Raw genomic sequence first — 16,554 nt, 5'->3', positions numbered from 1 at the left:
TCATTTAGATCCTTAAAAATACGTAGGTGTTTTATCCTTCCCTCTTAGAACAGAAAAACATTGTCTTATTTTTTTTATAAAATTGTAATATTCAAATATAATTTATATTACGGTAAAATAACATTATTGATCTTAATCATTGGGTCCTCCGCTGATCTATCAGATCGACCTCTTTGTAAGGGCACACGTTTCAAGGCATTCTTCATTCTGGATTCGGATCGACAATCCCGAGTGCAAAACGGATGGACTGGCAGATTACTTGACTTTGTTAGAGTTGTTGGCCGCATCTGGAAATACAGAGAACTGTGCCCCCATCGGTTAGAGCTTTCAGTCTTGACCTACAAACAACCTAGGTCGCCTCCCAGAGTTTTATTTATACTTCGGAATGCTTTTGTTTCGCTTGGTTGTGGCTGTGTAGTTGCTAGACTTTTACTATCAAAGTTGAGCCGACGCTGATTTGCGACACCTTATCAGACCCCGGGGTGGTATAAAATTTTAATTGACTCTGAATAATTCCCTCGTTTCTTACGATGTCGTGCGAAATGGAACTAATCTATATACTACAGTTAGCTGGGCGTCAATCACCTCGATATGACATTCAAAAAGGTCTCTGATAATAGTGCGTTGTGTATTTCCGTTCTGTTTGCCCCCAAAAAGTTTTGGTAGAAGAAATGCGTTCTATTGCTTGGCCCCCTTAATGCTAAAAATGTTGAAAAACACATTCATTGAATATCTGTATATAAGCTTAATATTTATGAATAATAATTCCTAAGACTGTTGATATAAACTCGTACGAATAACCTAAAACTTGTATTATTCTTACAACAAGGCAACAAACTATATGAGGTATCTATCCTATTTAACTCATTAATTGATACAAGTACATCTAAAAGTAGTTTAACTAGAACTGATAATGCTACAAACTACTATATAGACTATAAACTGACGTCAACCACTTTCAGTTCATTGAACCCAAAACTTACCCAGAAGTGCCGCAGAAACCTCGGCAGATTATTGGAGAAGTGACGACTCCCGCAGTCGTCATCCTTGTCCTTCGTCAGCTCCTTAAGACGCTTCATCTTCTTGGCACACTCCTCGGAACCGCCCATGATCTTGATATCTCTGGTCTGCTGCTTCTCCCGGAGAAGCTCACGTGGCGTCTTTTTGGGTGAAGAGCATTCGGGCGAGCCTCCTTTTATTTCGGTGTCATCATTCTTGGCGAAAAGTTCAAAAGTGGGAGGTTCCAGGACGGTTTCTATAAGGCGAGTGCCTCTAGAGGGTTCATTAGATAAATTCAGCTTCTGTTCATTGAGTTCACAAAAAAGTTCGTTGACTGATCTTCGCCTGAGGAAGGTCCTCTCCCAACTCTTGGATACCATAGGTTTATTATTATTCTTAAGTATGGATCCTCTAGTCGAAAAAGCAGCCAAGGAGCTGGTGCTCAGGTGTCGACGACCTGTATAGGAGGACATTTTCCGTTTGCCTTCAGTGCTTTTGCCTTCGGTGCTCTTGTCTCTGCCGAAGATCTTGTCAAAGAAGTGTTGGATGAGGCTCTTTTCGGCTGGCGGTTTGGACTCCGCTGGTATTTGCACCGCTGGCGTTTCTCCCGTAACTTTATCCAGGAGCTTCAGAGACAGTTCCCCATCGTCCAGCTTTGGCCTTTCTTTCTTTAAGTCAGGTTCCTTGACCGGAACCTTTTCCTCAACTTTCGTTTTGGTTTCATCCAATGCCGTGGGTGCCTTGGCTTTGACTTCCTCCTTTTTAGGCTTGACCTCTGGAGCTTCTAGGCTTGGACTGGATTCCTCGGCTTCCTCCATATCAGTTTTGCCTGTTTCTAGCCCGGCCGGTGAAGAGATTTCTTGGGTAATTGGATCATAGAGATCGCTTGGTGTTAGCTCAGAAGTTGTTTCCAGTTTATTTTTGGTCTCTAACTTGGGTTTGTTTACTCTTTGTGATTTTTGGGTGGCATTGGTCCTGTTACCATCTTCCTCAGCGGACTTCATGAAGGTCGAGACCTTCTGAGCCAGATTAAACCTTTTCCGTTCAACATTCTTATCATCCTCACCTTTACCCTCCTGCTTATCTTTGCTTTCATTCTTTATTTCTGTATCTTTATAATCGTTATTTTTCTTAGCCTTCTCACTGCTTTCTTCTCGTATTGTAGAATCCAAGTTACCTAGACTGGCGAAGCTTTCTTTGGCTTTGACTTCCTTGTTCTTAACTATTGCTTCTTCGTCTGTGACGGTTGAGTCCAAGTGGCCAAGTTTTGAAAAGTGATCATCGGCCTTCTTTCCTGAGTGTGGTTTTTCATCTCCTTTCCTATCAGACGCGGATGAAACAGTGGTGAAAGGATCTGTTTTACTTTCCTTTGGGGCTGTAAATATTTCAGGATGAGTCCACCATTTATTCGAAGGATTATTAAACTTTTCGAGTGACTCGAATAATTCTCTGACTTTACCTTCTTCACTTTTAGTCTGATTAGTATCGTTTTCCTCCTTAAACATCGCTACTATTTCCTCGGTGGTCTGACTTTTAGTTTTTTGCTGACCTATGGCCACGACATTCTGTTTTTCAGAATTGACCATTGCGTTTGATATATTGGAATCGCCTAATGAAGATTTCCAAGTATTAGAATCTAAACTTTTACCTACAAGAGGCTTACTCGGGGTTAGCTTAATGGGCATAGTTGCTTGGCTGGTGGTATCCTCCTTAGTATTCTTCGTAGACTTCAGTTCAGTAGATGGTATTGAATTCATTGTTTTCCTAAATTCGGTTGGAGCTTCATTCTTGGCCACGATTTTAATTGGCAACTGCAGTTTCGGGCTGATGTTGGCTGTTTTGGTGATGTCTTTACCAGAAGGTGAGGATGTCGTGTCCTTAGAAACCAATGCATTGCCTTTCTTCTCCGACATTGTGTTTTTAGATGCCGACACTCTAAAGTATGGTTTTGGTAATGGGGCCGGAGTTCCTTCTGGGCTTTGGCCTTGGAGCGTTGATGTCGTGTCCTTAGAAACCAATGTATTCTCTTTCTTCATTGACATTTTTCTAAAATATGGTTTTGGCAATGGCGCAGGAGTTTCTCCTGGGCTTTTGGTTTCGATGGCAGTTATGTCCTGAGATTCCGAAGAATTGTCTTTCTTCACCGACATTTTCCTAAAATAGGGTTTTGGTAATGGTGCCGGAATTCGTTCATTGCTTTCGGTTTCCCTGGAAGATTCTTCCTTTTGTCGTTCCTTCGTTTTGTGTAGTTCGACCCATTTCATGATCACATTCTTATCGGTTTGATAATGCTTGATCGGAATGACTTTTTCTGGTTTCTTCTCCTCTCCCTTGTCAGATGCCAGACCAAATTCTGCATTTCTGCAGATGAGTTTCACTGAATTACCAGAAACATCTTCCTCTTGAGGCATATTAAACGTGGAAATCTGAGTGGACTTCTCAGTTTGTACTATGTGTAAAGGGCTGGGCGTAACCTTAAGGTGGAAGCTTTCACCTGAACCAGGCGATTTAGATGTCGATCCTAGCTTGAAATCATCAGACTTATGATTTAAGGGTTGGTCGTTACTAACTTGATTCTTAGAGCTATTATCTTCAGATGTTATAGAATTTTGAAACATATTCAGAGGAAGAGATTCTTGCGAACTAGAAGATTCAGATTTGGACTTAACTTCAGCTTCAGCAAGGTTCGAATCCTGCGACTTGAACTGAGAAGAAGCTAGGAAAGTGTTTTCAGGCGGAAGATCTATTGAACTTGTTGAGCATTGAACGCTGGCTTCCGTACTAAATCCATTTGAGGTCAAGTCCGTTGATTTGATCTCAGATTTAATGGGAAATAAGGTTTGATGATTAGGCTCGACGATGTAATCGGATATACTTGCTGCCAGGGACTTGAGCTCGGATTCAATGGCAAATAGGTTATCTAAATTATTGTAGTCTTTTGGAGGAGTGGAGGTTACTTGGGTAGATAAGTCTATGGAGAACATGTTAAAGTTTACAACTGCGAAATCCAGCCCGGCTTTGCTTACCTTTAGTTTCTGCAAACTTTTCTCCTAAATCTTTTCTCCCTAAAACGTTTATCGGAGTTCCCGATAGATCTTTGGAATCCAAACTGCAGACAATGGTTTGCGGATTTGGTGGCTTGACCACCGCAGGCGAGGGCTGTGCTCGATTAGGCTGATCTTGTAATGGCAGGATCTCTGGCTTCGACTCGTAGGGGCACTCTGGGCTTCGCTCTCCGGGAGTCTTCGGCTGATCGGGTGGTTCTGCTGCCGTCTCCAAGCCACCAGTGATGTTGCCTAGTGCTTTGCCTTCACCCAAGTCCTGACCCACCCGATTAGGATTTTTACCCTCTTCGGATTCCCCAGATTTCGAGGAACTGTTGTGCCGACGGCGACGTTGATGCACTAGCTCGAAGGACGGATCACGTGAGTGGTAGGAGAATCGCAGCAGCCTGATGCAGTTTGTGGTTCGGCGAAAGGCCGCGATACTGCCGAATGCAATGCCGGCCATCTGGCTGCTGAAAGTCGGAGGTCGGTGGGCGCAGGTCAACTGATACACTGCCGGGAACTCAACGAATTTGGTTGTTCGAAATAAGTTTTTGTCGAAATGTTAGTTTTTGTGCATGGCTAAGTCTAAGGCCTAATGATTGTAACGCAATAGTGTACTGTGTTTCCTATGCTATATTTAGATCGCTTATGTAGTACAAAGTGCTTAGAATTTGCAAGGATTATTGGTGTCCCTGGGCTGCACGTGGATCATGACCTTAATGGCGCCACCCAGTCCCTTGCGAGAGGTCTCGAACGCCTTTGCAGTCTCCTTGATGTCGAAATGGTGTGTCACCAGTCGCTTCACATTAACTTTTCCAGAGGCCACCAATGCCAGAGCAGCAGCATAGCTAAAAGGATCCAAGGTTAATCTGAAGATCTCTTTTATGAACTCTAATTTTACTCGTTGCAGTAGCGGAAAACTCCTCGAATATCCAATTCACGGGTCAGGGCGTTGATCAGAGGCAGCTTGACTTCAGCAGCTCCCATGCCCACCACTACCACGATTCCACCGGATTTTGTAGCCTAGTAAATGGAATTTGGAACTTAGTCCTTCTACTTTATTAGATCCTTTAAGATAACCTACAAAGATGGCCAGGCGGGCGCTGCTCTCCGCACCACAGCAATCGATCGACTTGTCTGGCTGAACGCCCAAGGTTTTTTTGACTAGCTCCGCCGTCTCTTCGGCGTTCTGTTCCTGCTTCAGAAGAAGCGTGTGTGTAGCACCCAGCTCCTTGGCCACATTCAGGCGCTGCTGCAGCAGATCTGTGATCAGGATCTCAGAGGCACCCATGGCTTGAGCAGCCTGTGAAGAAAGAAATTATGACTCGTTTACGGTATCCGCTGTTAAAAGCTAATATTCGCTGTTATAAATAGCTTTATCAGCCTCTTTAGCCTTGAGTTTATCTTGTTTATAGATAGATCTTAGCTTAAGCACTAAACAAATATAAACTTACCATCAGAGTGACCAGTCCGATGGGACCTGCTCCCAGGATGAGAACCTTAGAGCCCAGGGTTACCTCTGCCCGCTTGCAGGCATGCACGCCCACAGAAAGAGGTTCGAGCAAGGCTCCCTCCTCCATGGAGACGTGGTCGGGCAGCTTGAAGCAGAAGTCTGCCGGATGTTTGTAGTAGCGGGTGAGGTTGCCATCATAAGGGGGCGTGGCACAGAAGACCATTCCGGGGCACAGGTTGTACCTGCCCTGCTTGCAGTGATCGCAGTAACGGCAGGGTACACCCGGTTCGATGGCCACACGATCGCCAATCTTCAGGTTGGTTACCTTCTTGCCCAATTTTGTTACCACGCCAGCGGATTCATGGCCAATCACCATCGGCTTGGTGAGCACGAAGTCACCGATTCTTCCGTGGACCAGGTAGTGGACATCTGAACCACAAATGCCAACGCTGTCCATGGCCAGAAGGACCTCTAAACGGAAGAAAATAAATTATAAACTATTCGGTACATAATGATTATTATATTTAAGTTATTAAATTAAAACCAAATTAATATAAAGCTAAAAGATAATATAAAATGCTGGGTTTTCCGCCACAGAGTTGTTCACAACGCATAAATACAATAAGATTAAGTTGACTGTAAGATTCTTTTCAATAGCAAAGCTTATTTAATAATAAGGTGTATATGTACGCCGATGCAACGGGATTGACAAAAAGATAGAAAATTTGGGTATTTTACATTTAACAGCAAAATTATACAACAAACAGAAAACTTTCAAATTTTAGAAATTACCTTCGACTCTAGGTTTAATTTTAAGAAACACTGCTTATTATCAAAAAACTAGTTAGAATCTCGGCTTAATATAAAATTAATTTCTAAACTGAAAATATTCACAGTCATGGTCAACATAGCCAGCCACTCACATCAAGATAATTCAACACTGTTCTATAGAGCAGGGGTGCTCAAAATTGTCTTACGGCAGAGTATTTACTGACCCAAATACAAGAAATGGGCACATATTTAGGGACGCTTGTGTTTTGGTTTGCAACAGTGCACTGAGAGAAAGAAAAAACATTTTTTTTACGTATCATCACTCATTTAACTGACGGCTGCGAATTTAATTTCAAAGTGCAAACCGAAGTTAGAAGGAATGATTTCCAGTGCAAGTGTTCGAGAATGATCTACATAGGTAGAAACAAAAAAAATTAATTTACAGTTAAGGATGAAAGAGCGGAAAGGGGAAAACGAAAAATTGTTGGTGGAATTGCAAGGAGTTCGAGGATGATCAAGGAACGAACAAGAACAAATTATATTACAGTTGGCACCGGAATGAGGCGGAAAGAGAAAAACGAAAAATTGTTAGTGTAATATCGCCGCAAACGCTCAAAGCTTATGGGCAAGCAAGCCCCATATGTAGAGAGCATTTACAAAAACAAATAAGCACTCAGAGCTTAGGCGTTGAGCGCTCCTGATATAGAGCCATAGGAATATTAATATTCGCCTATCAGACCAAATGCATACTAGCGGAGTCCGGATTACATTTAACCCAGCATAAAAGAAACGACATAACGACACTACTGCAAATCGGTTCCTGGCTGACAATTACAAGAGCATATTTAATGAATGAAGAAAATGCAAATGTTCTTCTACTTTTCCGAATATGCGCCAACTTCAGCAAAGTACTGGACCTGCCCTCACCAAACCAACGCAAGCCAATTATTAACAGCAACCTGCACTTCTCAACTTAAAACGACCCCCAATCGTACCCGGTTCATAAGCGAAAATTAACACCTCGCACAGAAGAAATGGCTGTATACTGTCGGATCCAAAAGCTCGGTAGCAAACGCATTTGCCATTATGGCTCAAAGAACTCCATCATAGCAGGGGGCACTCGCCCTTATATTTCAATATTCGTCGCAGAAGCTAAAGCGATATTATTAGGCGAATTTGTAATCTGCACAGGCAGTACAGCCCTTGATACCGCAGTTTCAATTCTACATGCACAAAGAGGCCTTCCCAGCTGGGATCGGCATACACCACGAGCACCTTCGTCCAGCTCAGCATACTTACGAGCACCTACTAAGTGGCAAGAACCACCCAATTTGCCATCTTTGCGGAGTAGCTCTCACCATTGACCGGTATCCGAGCCGATTAGTTAGGGCTCCAACTACCTTCACAAACTGTACAAATGAAAATTATATAAAACTGATGTTCGATTTCATAAAAAAAGCTAACATCTCAATATAAGATATTATAATAAAAGAATCGTAAAATTAAAAAATATTAAAATAAGCTTGTACATCACTATTATTTCTGTATCTATATTAATTACAGCCAGAGTCGAATGTCACATCAGCTCTGTAATCAAATATTGGGTTTACCATTGTGTGCCAAGATTAATTGGTTAAATAAATAAATAAAAATGCTGGGCTTAAGGGTTATTTATTTATCTTTACAAGCTGTTATTTAAGGTCATGAAAATTATAAGAAATATTATCAAAAAGCTATAAAAAAATGATTGAGCTACTGAAGTACAGAAATCTTCTGCTAATGCTATTACAAAATTGAAATTAAGATTTTCCAATTAAACTTACCATCACTTACTAAAATAAATATTTAAAATTCATTCTAATTTTGCAAAATCATTCTTACCATCATCAGCAATCTCTGGAATTGGGCGTTGTTCCTATTAGCAGATAATATGCTTTCAGTAATGGGTCAGTCACTTTATTATCCTTTCTGTCCTTACCAATCGCAAGTCCTCCTTGCCATACAGTACCGCCGTCAGATTATCCTTGGCGTTAAGCCGCTTCATCTTCTGGGCACACTCCTCGGATCCGCCCTCCCTAAGAAGCTCCCGCGGCGTCTTTTTGGGTGAACAGCATTCGGGCGAGCCTCCTTTTATCTCGGTGTCATCATTTTTAGCGAACAGTTCAAACTTGGAAGGTTCCAGGACGGCTTCTATAAGGCAAGTGGCAATGGAGAGATTGTAAGGTGATCTTCGCCTGAGGAAGGTCCTCTCCCAACTCTTGGATACCTTAGGTTTATTATTATTCTTAAGTATGGATCCTCTCGTCGAAAAAGCAGCCAGGGAGCTGGTGCTCAGGTGGCGACGACCTGTATAGGAGGACATTTTCCGTTTGCCTTCAGTGCTTTTGCCTTCGGTGCTCTTGTCTCTGCCAAAGATCTTGTCGAAGAAGTGTTGGATGAGGCTCTTTTCGGCTGGCGGTTTGGACTCCGCTGGTATTTGCACCGCTGGCGTTTCTCCCGTAACTTTATCCAGGAGCTTCAGAGACAGTTCCCCATCGTCCAGCTTTGGCCTTTCTTTCTTTAAGTCAGGTTCCTTGACCGGAACCTTTTCCTCAACTTTCGTTTTGGTTTCATCCAATGCCGTGGGTGCCTTGGCTTTGACTTCCTCCTTTTTAGGCTTGACCTCTGGAGCTTCTAGGCTTGGACTGGATTCCTCGGCTTCCTCCATATCAGTTTTGCCTGTTTCTAGCCCGGCCGGTGAAGAGATTTCTTGGGTAATTGGATCATAGAGATCGCTTGGTGTTAGCTCAGAAGTTGTTGCCAGTTTACTTTTGGCCTCTGACTTGGTTTTGTTCACTCTTTGTGATTTTTGGGTGGCATTGGTTCTGTTACCATCTTCCTCAGCGGACTTCATGAAGGTCGAGACCTTCTGAGCCAGATTAAACCTTTTCCGTTCAACATTCTTATCATCCTCACCTTTACCCTCCTGCTTATCTTTGCTTTCATTCTTTATTTCTGTATCTTTATAATCGTTATTTTTCTTAGCCTTCTCACTGCTTTCTTCTCGTATTGTAGAATCCAAGTTACCTAGACTGGCGAAGCTTTCTTTGGCTTTGACTTCCTTGTTCTTAACTATTGCTTCTTCGTCTGTGACGGTTGAGTCCAAGTGGCCAAGTTTTGAAAAGTGATCATCGGCCTTCTTTCCTGAGTGTGGTTTTTCATCTCCTTTCTTATCAGACGCGGATGAAACAGTGGTGAAAGGATCTGTTTTACTTTCCTTTGGGGCTGTAAATATTTCAGGATGAGTCCACCATGAACTCGAAGGATTATTAAACTTTTCGAGTGACTCGAATAATTCTCTGACTTTACCTTCTTCACTTTTAGTCTGATTAGTATCGTTTTCCTCCTTAAACATTGCTACTATTTCCTCGGTGGTCTGACTTTTAGTTTTTTGCTGACCTATGGCCACGACATTCTGTTTTTCAGAATTGACCATTGCGTTTGATATATTGGAATCGCCTAATGAAGATTTCCAAGTATTAGAATCTAAACTTTTACCTACAAGAGGCTTACTCGGGGTTAGCTTAATGGGCATAGTTGCTTGGCTGGTGGTATCCTCCTTAGTATTCTTCGTAGACTTCAGTTCAGTAGATGGTATTGAATTCATTGTTTTCCTAAATTCGGTTGGAGCTTCATTCTTGGCCACGATTTTAATTGGCAACTGCAGTTTCGGGCTGATTTTGGCTGTTTTGGTGATGTCTTTACCAGAAGGTGAGGATGTCGTGTCCTTAGAAACCAATGCATTGCCTTTCTTCTCCGACATTGTGTTTTTAGACGCCGACACTCTAAAGTATGGTTTTGGTAAAGGGGCCGTAGTTCCTTCTGGGCTTTGTCCTTGGAGCGTTGATGTCGTGTCCTTAGAAACCAATGTATTCTCTTTCTTTATTGACATTTTTCTAAAATATGGTTTTGGCAATGGCGCAGGAGTTTCTCCTGGGCTTTTGGTTTCGATGGCAGTTATGTCCTGAGATTCCGAAGAATTGTCTTTCTTCACGGACATTTTCCTAAAATAGGGTTTTGGTAATGGTGCCGGAATTCGTTCATTGCTTTCGGTTTCCCTGGAAGATTCTTCCTTTTGTCGTTCCTTCGTTTTGTGTAGTTCGACCCATTTCATGATCACATTCTTATCGGTTTGATAATGCTTGATCGGAATGACTTTTTCTGGTTTCTTCTCCTCTCCCTTGTCAGATGCCAGACCAAATTCTGCATTTCTGCAGATGAGTTTCACTGAATTACCAGAAACATCTTCCTCCTGAGGCATATTAAACGTGGAAATCTGAGTGGACTTCTCAGTTTGTACTATGTGTAAAGGGCTGGGCGTAACCTTAAGGTGGAAGCTTTCACCTGAACCAGGCGATTTAGATGTCGATCCTAGCTTGAAATCATCAGACGTATGATTTAAGGGTTGGTCGTTACTAACTTGATTCTTAGAGCTATTATCTTCAGATGTTATAGAATTTTGAGACATATTCAGAGGAAGAGATTCTTGCGAATTAGAAGATTCAGATATGGACTTAACTTCAGCTTTAGCAAGGTTCGAATCCTGCGACTTTAACTGAGAAGAAGCTAGGAAAGTGTTTTCAGGCGGAAGATCTATTGAACTTGTTGAGCATTGAACGCTGGCTTCCGTACTAAATCCATTCGAGGTCAAGTCCGTTGATTTGATCTCAGATTTAATGGGAAATAAGGTTTGATGATTAGGCTCGACGATGTAATCGGATATACTTGCTGCCAGGGACTTGAGCTCGGATTCAATGGCAAATAGGTTATCTAAATTATTGTCGTCTTTTAGAGGAGTGGAGGTTATTTGGGTAGATAAGTCTATGGAGAACATGTTAAAGTTTACAACTGCGAAATCCAGCCCGGCTTTGCTTACCTTTAGTTTCTGAAAACTTTTTTCCTAAATCTTTTCTCCCTAAAACGTCTTTCGGAGTTCCCGATAGATCTTTGGAATCCAAACTGCAGACAATGGTTTGCGGATTTGGTGGCTTGACCACCGCAGGCGAGGGCTGTGCTCGATTAGGCTGATCTTGTAATGGCAGGATCTCTGGCTTCGACTCGTAGGGGCACTCTGGGCTTCGCTCTCCGGGAGTCTTCGGCTGATCGGGTGGTTCTGCTGCCGTCTCCAAGCCACCAGTGATGTTGCCTAGTGCTTTGCCTTCACCCAAGTCCTGACCCACCCGATTAGGATTTTTACCCTCTTCGGATTCCCCAGATTTCGAGGAACTGTTGTGCCGACGGCGACGTTGATGCACTAGCTCGAAGGACGGATCACGTGAGTGGTAGGAGAATCGCAGCAGCCTGATGCAGTTTGTGGTTCGGCGAAAGGCCGCGATACTGCCGAATGCAATGCCGGCCATCTGGCTGCTGAAAGTCGGAGGTCGGTGGGCGGAGGTCAACTGATACACTGCCGGGAACTCAACGAATTTGGTTGTTCGAAATAACTTTTTGTCGAAATGTTAGTTTTTGTGCATGGCTAAGTCTAAGGCCTAATGATTGTAACGCAATAGTGTACTGTGTTTTCTATGCTATATTTAGATCGCTTATGTAGTACAAAGTGCTTAGAATTTGCGAGGATTATTGGTGTCCCTGGGCTGCACGTGGATCATGACCTTGATGGCGCCACCCAGTCCCTTGCGAGAGGTGTCGAACGCCTTTGCCGTCTCCTTGATGTCGAAATGGTGTGTCACCAGTCGCTTCACACTAACTTTTCCAGAGGCCACCAATGCCAGAGCAGCAGCATAGCTGAAAGGATTCAAGGTTAGTCTAAGGATCTCTTTTAGGAACTCTAAACTTACTCATTGCAGTAGCGGAAAACTCCACGGATATCCACTTCACGGGCCAGGGCATTGATAAGGGGCAGCTTGACCTCAGCAGCTCCCATGCCGACGACAACCACGATTCCACCGGATTGGGTAGCCTAGGAAATGGAATTTGGAACTAAGTTCTTCTATTTTATTAGATCCTTTAAGATAACTTACAAAGATGGCCAGGCGGGCACTGCTCTCCGCACCACAGCAATCGATTGCTTTGTCCGGCTGACCGCCCAAGGTTTTCTTGACGAGCTCTGCTGTCTCTTCGGCGGTCTGTTCTCGCTTCAGAAGAAGAGTGTGCGTGGCACCCAGCTCCTTGGCCACATCCAGGCGCTGCTGCAGCAGATCTGTGATCAGGATCTCAGAGGCACCCATGGCTTGAGCAGCCTGTGAAGAAAGAAATTATGACTCGTTTACGGTATCCGCTGTTAAAAGCTAATATTCGCTGTTATAAATAGCTTTATCAGCCTCTTTAGCCTTGAGTTTATCTTGTTTATAGATAGATCTTAGCTTAAGCACTAAACAAATATAAACTTACCATCAGAGTGACCAGTCCGATGGGACCTGCTCCCAGGATGAGAACCTTAGAGCCCAGGGTTACCTCTGCCCGCTTGCAGGCATGCACGCCCACAGAAAGAGGTTCGAGCAAGGCGCCCTCCTCCATGGAGACGTGGTCGGGCAGCTTAAAGCAGAAGTCTGCCGGATGTTTGTAGTAGCGGGTGAGGTTGCCATCATAGGGGGGCGTGGCACAGAAGACCATTCCGGGGCACAGGTTGTACCTGCCCTGCTTGCAGTGATCGCAGTAACGGCAGGGTACACCCGGTTCGATGGCCACACGATCGCCAACCTTCAGGTTGGTTACCTTCTTGCCCAATTTTGTTACCACGCCAGCGGATTCATGGCCAATCAACCATCGGCTTGGTGAGCACAAAGTCACCGATCCTTCCGTGGGCAAGAGTAGTGGACATCTGAACCACAAATGCCAACGCTGTCCATGGCTAGAAGTACCTCTAAAAGGGAGAAAATCAAGTATTAGCTGTTAAGTAGATTAAGTATTATAAGTTTAAAGTTTAAACAAAAACCAAATTGGAATAGAATTTGGAATTTCTTTCTATCTAAACAATTATAATTTTAATTGTTTTTCTCTTGACTACATTTTGATATAGCACTTAATTTTACAAGCTGTTATTTTCGTATTAGTTAGCGATTAATTCCTGTATATTTGACCTTGAAACGTTTTGTTTGAGGCAGTAGGTCATGAAGCTGATAAGAAATATTATCAAGAAAGTTAATAAAGTGTTAAAGTGATTGAGCTACTGAAGTAAAGAGTTCTAGTCCTAATGCTAATTTTAATTAAAGTTCAAGATTGTGATATTAAACAAAAAGGACTCTATCAGTACCTCAATAATCTATTTTAAATTAAATTTATTTAATACATTACTTACCATCATCAGCAATCTCTGGAATTGGGCGTTGTTCCTATTGGCAGACGATAAACTTTCAGTAATGGTTTAGTCACTTCGTTATCCTTTGTATCCTTACCAATCGCATGTCCTCAATGCCATACAGCACTGCCGTCAGATTATCCTTGGCCATTTCTTATTTAATTTAACTTAATGAGCCCACCAATTACCGCACGCTTGAACAGCCGATTTGCAACTGATTCAAATATTTAAAACCTTACACTAGCGGACCCTCTGAATCCATGGCTATCAGTGAATGTGACGTATGTTGGAGCGGCTGATAATGATAAGAAATTAATCGGCACCACACCCACTCCCATTTCTGGTCAAAAGTTATCAGCCATATCACCACTTGATTGCAGCTGTTCCGTTGTGATTGTTTACATTTTTATTGCAGTGTAGAGAGAGGGTATACTAAATGTAGGCAAAACGTTGACTTTGTTTTTGATTTTGTTGATTGTTGATTTTTTTCATTTTTCATTTAGCATTTTACGTTTTTAATCAATCAGTTAATTTTATAGATTTTTTAGAACTTTCAAAGTTTGATTAATTTATTTTTGTGTGCAGTTTTTTGCTATTTTTGACCCCGAAAGATAAGCTCAGGAGACTTGGCTGGCTGCATATCGTATATTGATAAGCTATCTATGGAAAATCACTTTTGATGTCGGGTGATCAAAGTTATTAGCTTAGTGATTAGCTATAGATTATCAAGCAGAATCAGCACAAAGTGTGTAATAAAGAAGTTTATTTCCCAAGGAAAGGGCAACTAGGCGTATGATGAATATTTTCTTAAAAAGTTTTATAATATTAAATCTTTTATTATTTTTATATTAAAGATTACTTAACCAACTTAAAGTTGAAAGTTAATTTTCATTTTGTTTTTATTTTATTTTTGTATATTTTTTAATTAAAATTTACAATTCAAATCAACTTGGCTTAAGAGTTATTTTTCCAAACGCTTTTTTATTATTATTCCCAACCTTTATATTTATTGAGAGCGGATTGAAGTCATGTCCACCCTCATATTCTTAGGGGTATGAAAAGCAGATCACAGCACCCCTGTAATGTCCTTCGACGACTGGCATGTACTTTAGTACAAATAGGGGATGTCCTCAATGTGTCATTGCGGACATTTAACAGAACATCAAAAGTGGTTTCGCCATAAATAAGGAGACCCTAGCTGTGACCCCACAACTAGTTCACATCCATACTAACACCCACCCTCACCGGGATCTGTTGGTGCTCCTGGAACTGGACCATTTGTAATTTTTTGCTCGGACAATAACAACGACAAACAAATTTTAGTCCACTTCTGTTTTATGGCAAATTAATGGAGCGACATGCTGCCCATGTTCGCAATGGAACTTCACTCCATGCACTCGAGCCTAGCATGTGGCCCCAGCTTTCCAGCTTCCTGGCGCCCACTCCACACAAAATTCGGCCCCTCCCCCCTCTTGACCAGTTCGCCCCTCTTTCTTCTTATCAACCTTGGCTTCACACATGCCGAATAAACGTGGTTTATGGCCCTAAAGTACATTAAAAGAGGGTACTACTCTATGGTTTCCAAGGCTGTTAAGAAATTTTAAAAATATTCTTAAAACTAGCTGTCTTATAACTTTTACCATTTGTTAGTTTTAATTTCCAATGGAAGTTTAAGCCTTTAAATATGATATATAATATGAAGCTAAAAACTTAGCTTAAGTCTTATTTTATCGATCTAAATCAAATACCTTTAAAACTTAAAAAAAGTAACATAAACTAGGTTCTTAATGGTTCCTTGCTTATCAATTCTTATATGTTAAGATGTTAGGATAAAAAATACAAAATATTTACAAAATTTAAAACACTCCCTTACAGGGTATTCAAGGCTTTCATTCTCTGAACTTTCCTGTTGTCCTTTTGTTTTCGTTGTTGCTACTGCTGCTGTCACTGATGTCGATTTTGTGCAGGCACTGTGTTCGGGTGTAGCTTTCTTTTGGCTTCGTTATGTGTTGCCAGGACGGGCTAACATATTGGACATTTATTATTTTTCGTGAGTGTTTTTGCTCGTCGAGTAAATTATGGCAGTCCAATGTGGGTGGATGTGGACCAAAGCTTTTGCTAGTGATGGGAGGTACCTAGTTTGTTGTGTTTAAGTATTGTTTTCGATATCATCTAGCATTAACCAAATATTAAAAGTATATATGAATAATTTAGTTCATTATATTATTAAGGATTGGAGACTCATTTTTAAGATGCTGTTTGGGGCTAACTATGTGTCCTTCGTTTTCTTTGGTATGTGATTGATCATCAACAAGGTTTTCAACTTTTTTTTATAATTTTTAATATTTTTCTTACATATACATTTTGATAACTTAGTAACTAATATTACCTTTGCATCACTGACTTTTACCATGCATATTTTCCCCAAACTCTTCCCTAACAAATTGGTTCTTCTCAGTTGCCGCAGTCTGTCCGGTTTTTACCCGCGAAACGTTTAGCCGGCTCTGATTAGATCTGTATTAGTTTCGTGCCCGCTGATAAACCCTCCAAAATGGAATCGGATTCAAATAACAGCACCGAAGAGCAGGGCTCAGGGTGGTCAGTGGGTGGCGTAGCATGGGTGCGGGCGTGGCACTGTTGCAGGCGTGTTAAATTAATAATTGCATAAATTTTACATGTGCTGTTGCATGAGTTATGAACGAAACGGCATAAATCGCGAATAATGTGCACACTGGCCGTGCGAATATTTATGGGCGTGACTGTAAATCATCAAACCATAAACGCACTTGCAACGCCAACACCAAGCGGCCACTATATGCACCGATCCTCTCGACCTTTTGCGCTCTTTTCATTTGGGGGAGGGCACTGAGGAAAAATATTCATATAATACTAAGACTTAATATTTGGCCAAACATCTTATGTTTCATTATTATGACCTGAGAAAAGGTCCTTAACATAGTTTATAAAAACAGATTTACGATCCTTGA

At 41.8% G+C, this 16,554-nt stretch overlaps 3 protein-coding genes across 7 annotated transcripts; all 3 read right to left on the bottom strand.

Annotated features, from left to right (window-relative positions):
- Positions 1 to 71: 71 nt before the first annotated feature.
- On the bottom strand, positions 72 to 4,568 carry LOC108116181. 3 transcript variants are annotated; one of them, XM_041819424.1, is made up of 4 exons: positions 4,026 to 4,568; positions 2,459 to 3,970; positions 984 to 2,374; positions 72 to 303 (listed from the first exon to the last, which is right to left on the bottom strand). In XM_041819424.1, exons 1-4 carry the CDS (start codon positions 4,507 to 4,509, stop codon positions 256 to 258), a joined length of 3,435 nt encoding a protein of 1,144 aa, XP_041675358.1. In that variant the 5' UTR covers positions 4,510 to 4,568; the 3' UTR covers positions 72 to 255. The 3 variants fall into 3 exon arrangements, with proteins under 3 accessions (XP_041675358.1, XP_041675357.1, XP_041675356.1); XM_041819423.1 differs by having other exon boundaries at positions 984 to 2,608; positions 2,663 to 3,970; XM_041819422.1 differs by having other exon boundaries at positions 984 to 3,970.
- Positions 4,569 to 4,661: 93 nt separating this feature from the next.
- LOC108116215 lies at positions 4,662 to 11,767 on the bottom strand. 3 transcript variants are annotated; one of them, XM_041819421.1, is made up of 8 exons: positions 11,186 to 11,767; positions 9,619 to 11,130; positions 8,249 to 9,534; positions 8,152 to 8,185; positions 5,501 to 5,970; positions 5,131 to 5,349; positions 4,948 to 5,069; positions 4,662 to 4,894 (listed from the first exon to the last, which is right to left on the bottom strand). In XM_041819421.1, exons 1-8 carry the CDS (start codon positions 11,667 to 11,669, stop codon positions 4,711 to 4,713), a joined length of 4,311 nt encoding a protein of 1,436 aa, XP_041675355.1. In that variant the 5' UTR covers positions 11,670 to 11,767; the 3' UTR covers positions 4,662 to 4,710. The 3 variants fall into 3 exon arrangements, with proteins under 3 accessions (XP_041675355.1, XP_041675354.1, XP_041675353.1); XM_041819420.1 differs by having other exon boundaries at positions 8,249 to 9,768; positions 9,823 to 11,130; XM_041819419.1 differs by having other exon boundaries at positions 8,249 to 11,130.
- A 54-nt stretch (positions 11,768 to 11,821) lies between these two features.
- Positions 11,822 to 13,776, bottom strand: LOC108116216 (sorbitol dehydrogenase). The gene is given in 8 exon segments (XM_017228004.2): positions 11,822 to 12,054; positions 12,108 to 12,229; positions 12,291 to 12,509; positions 12,661 to 13,029; positions 13,031 to 13,078; positions 13,080 to 13,132; positions 13,568 to 13,601; positions 13,665 to 13,776. Coding segments are annotated over 8 exon segments (1,083 nt in total). The 5' UTR covers positions 13,719 to 13,776; the 3' UTR covers positions 11,822 to 11,870.
- Between the last annotated feature and the right edge of the window lie 2,778 nt (positions 13,777 to 16,554).

This window comes from Drosophila eugracilis, unplaced genomic scaffold (genome assembly GCF_018153835.1).
Source record: "Drosophila eugracilis isolate 14026-0451.02 unplaced genomic scaffold, ASM1815383v1 contig_722, whole genome shotgun sequence".
Classification (NCBI taxonomy): domain Eukaryota; kingdom Metazoa; phylum Arthropoda; class Insecta; order Diptera; family Drosophilidae; genus Drosophila; species Drosophila eugracilis.
This window is presented reverse-complemented; position numbering and strand designations above follow the sequence as displayed.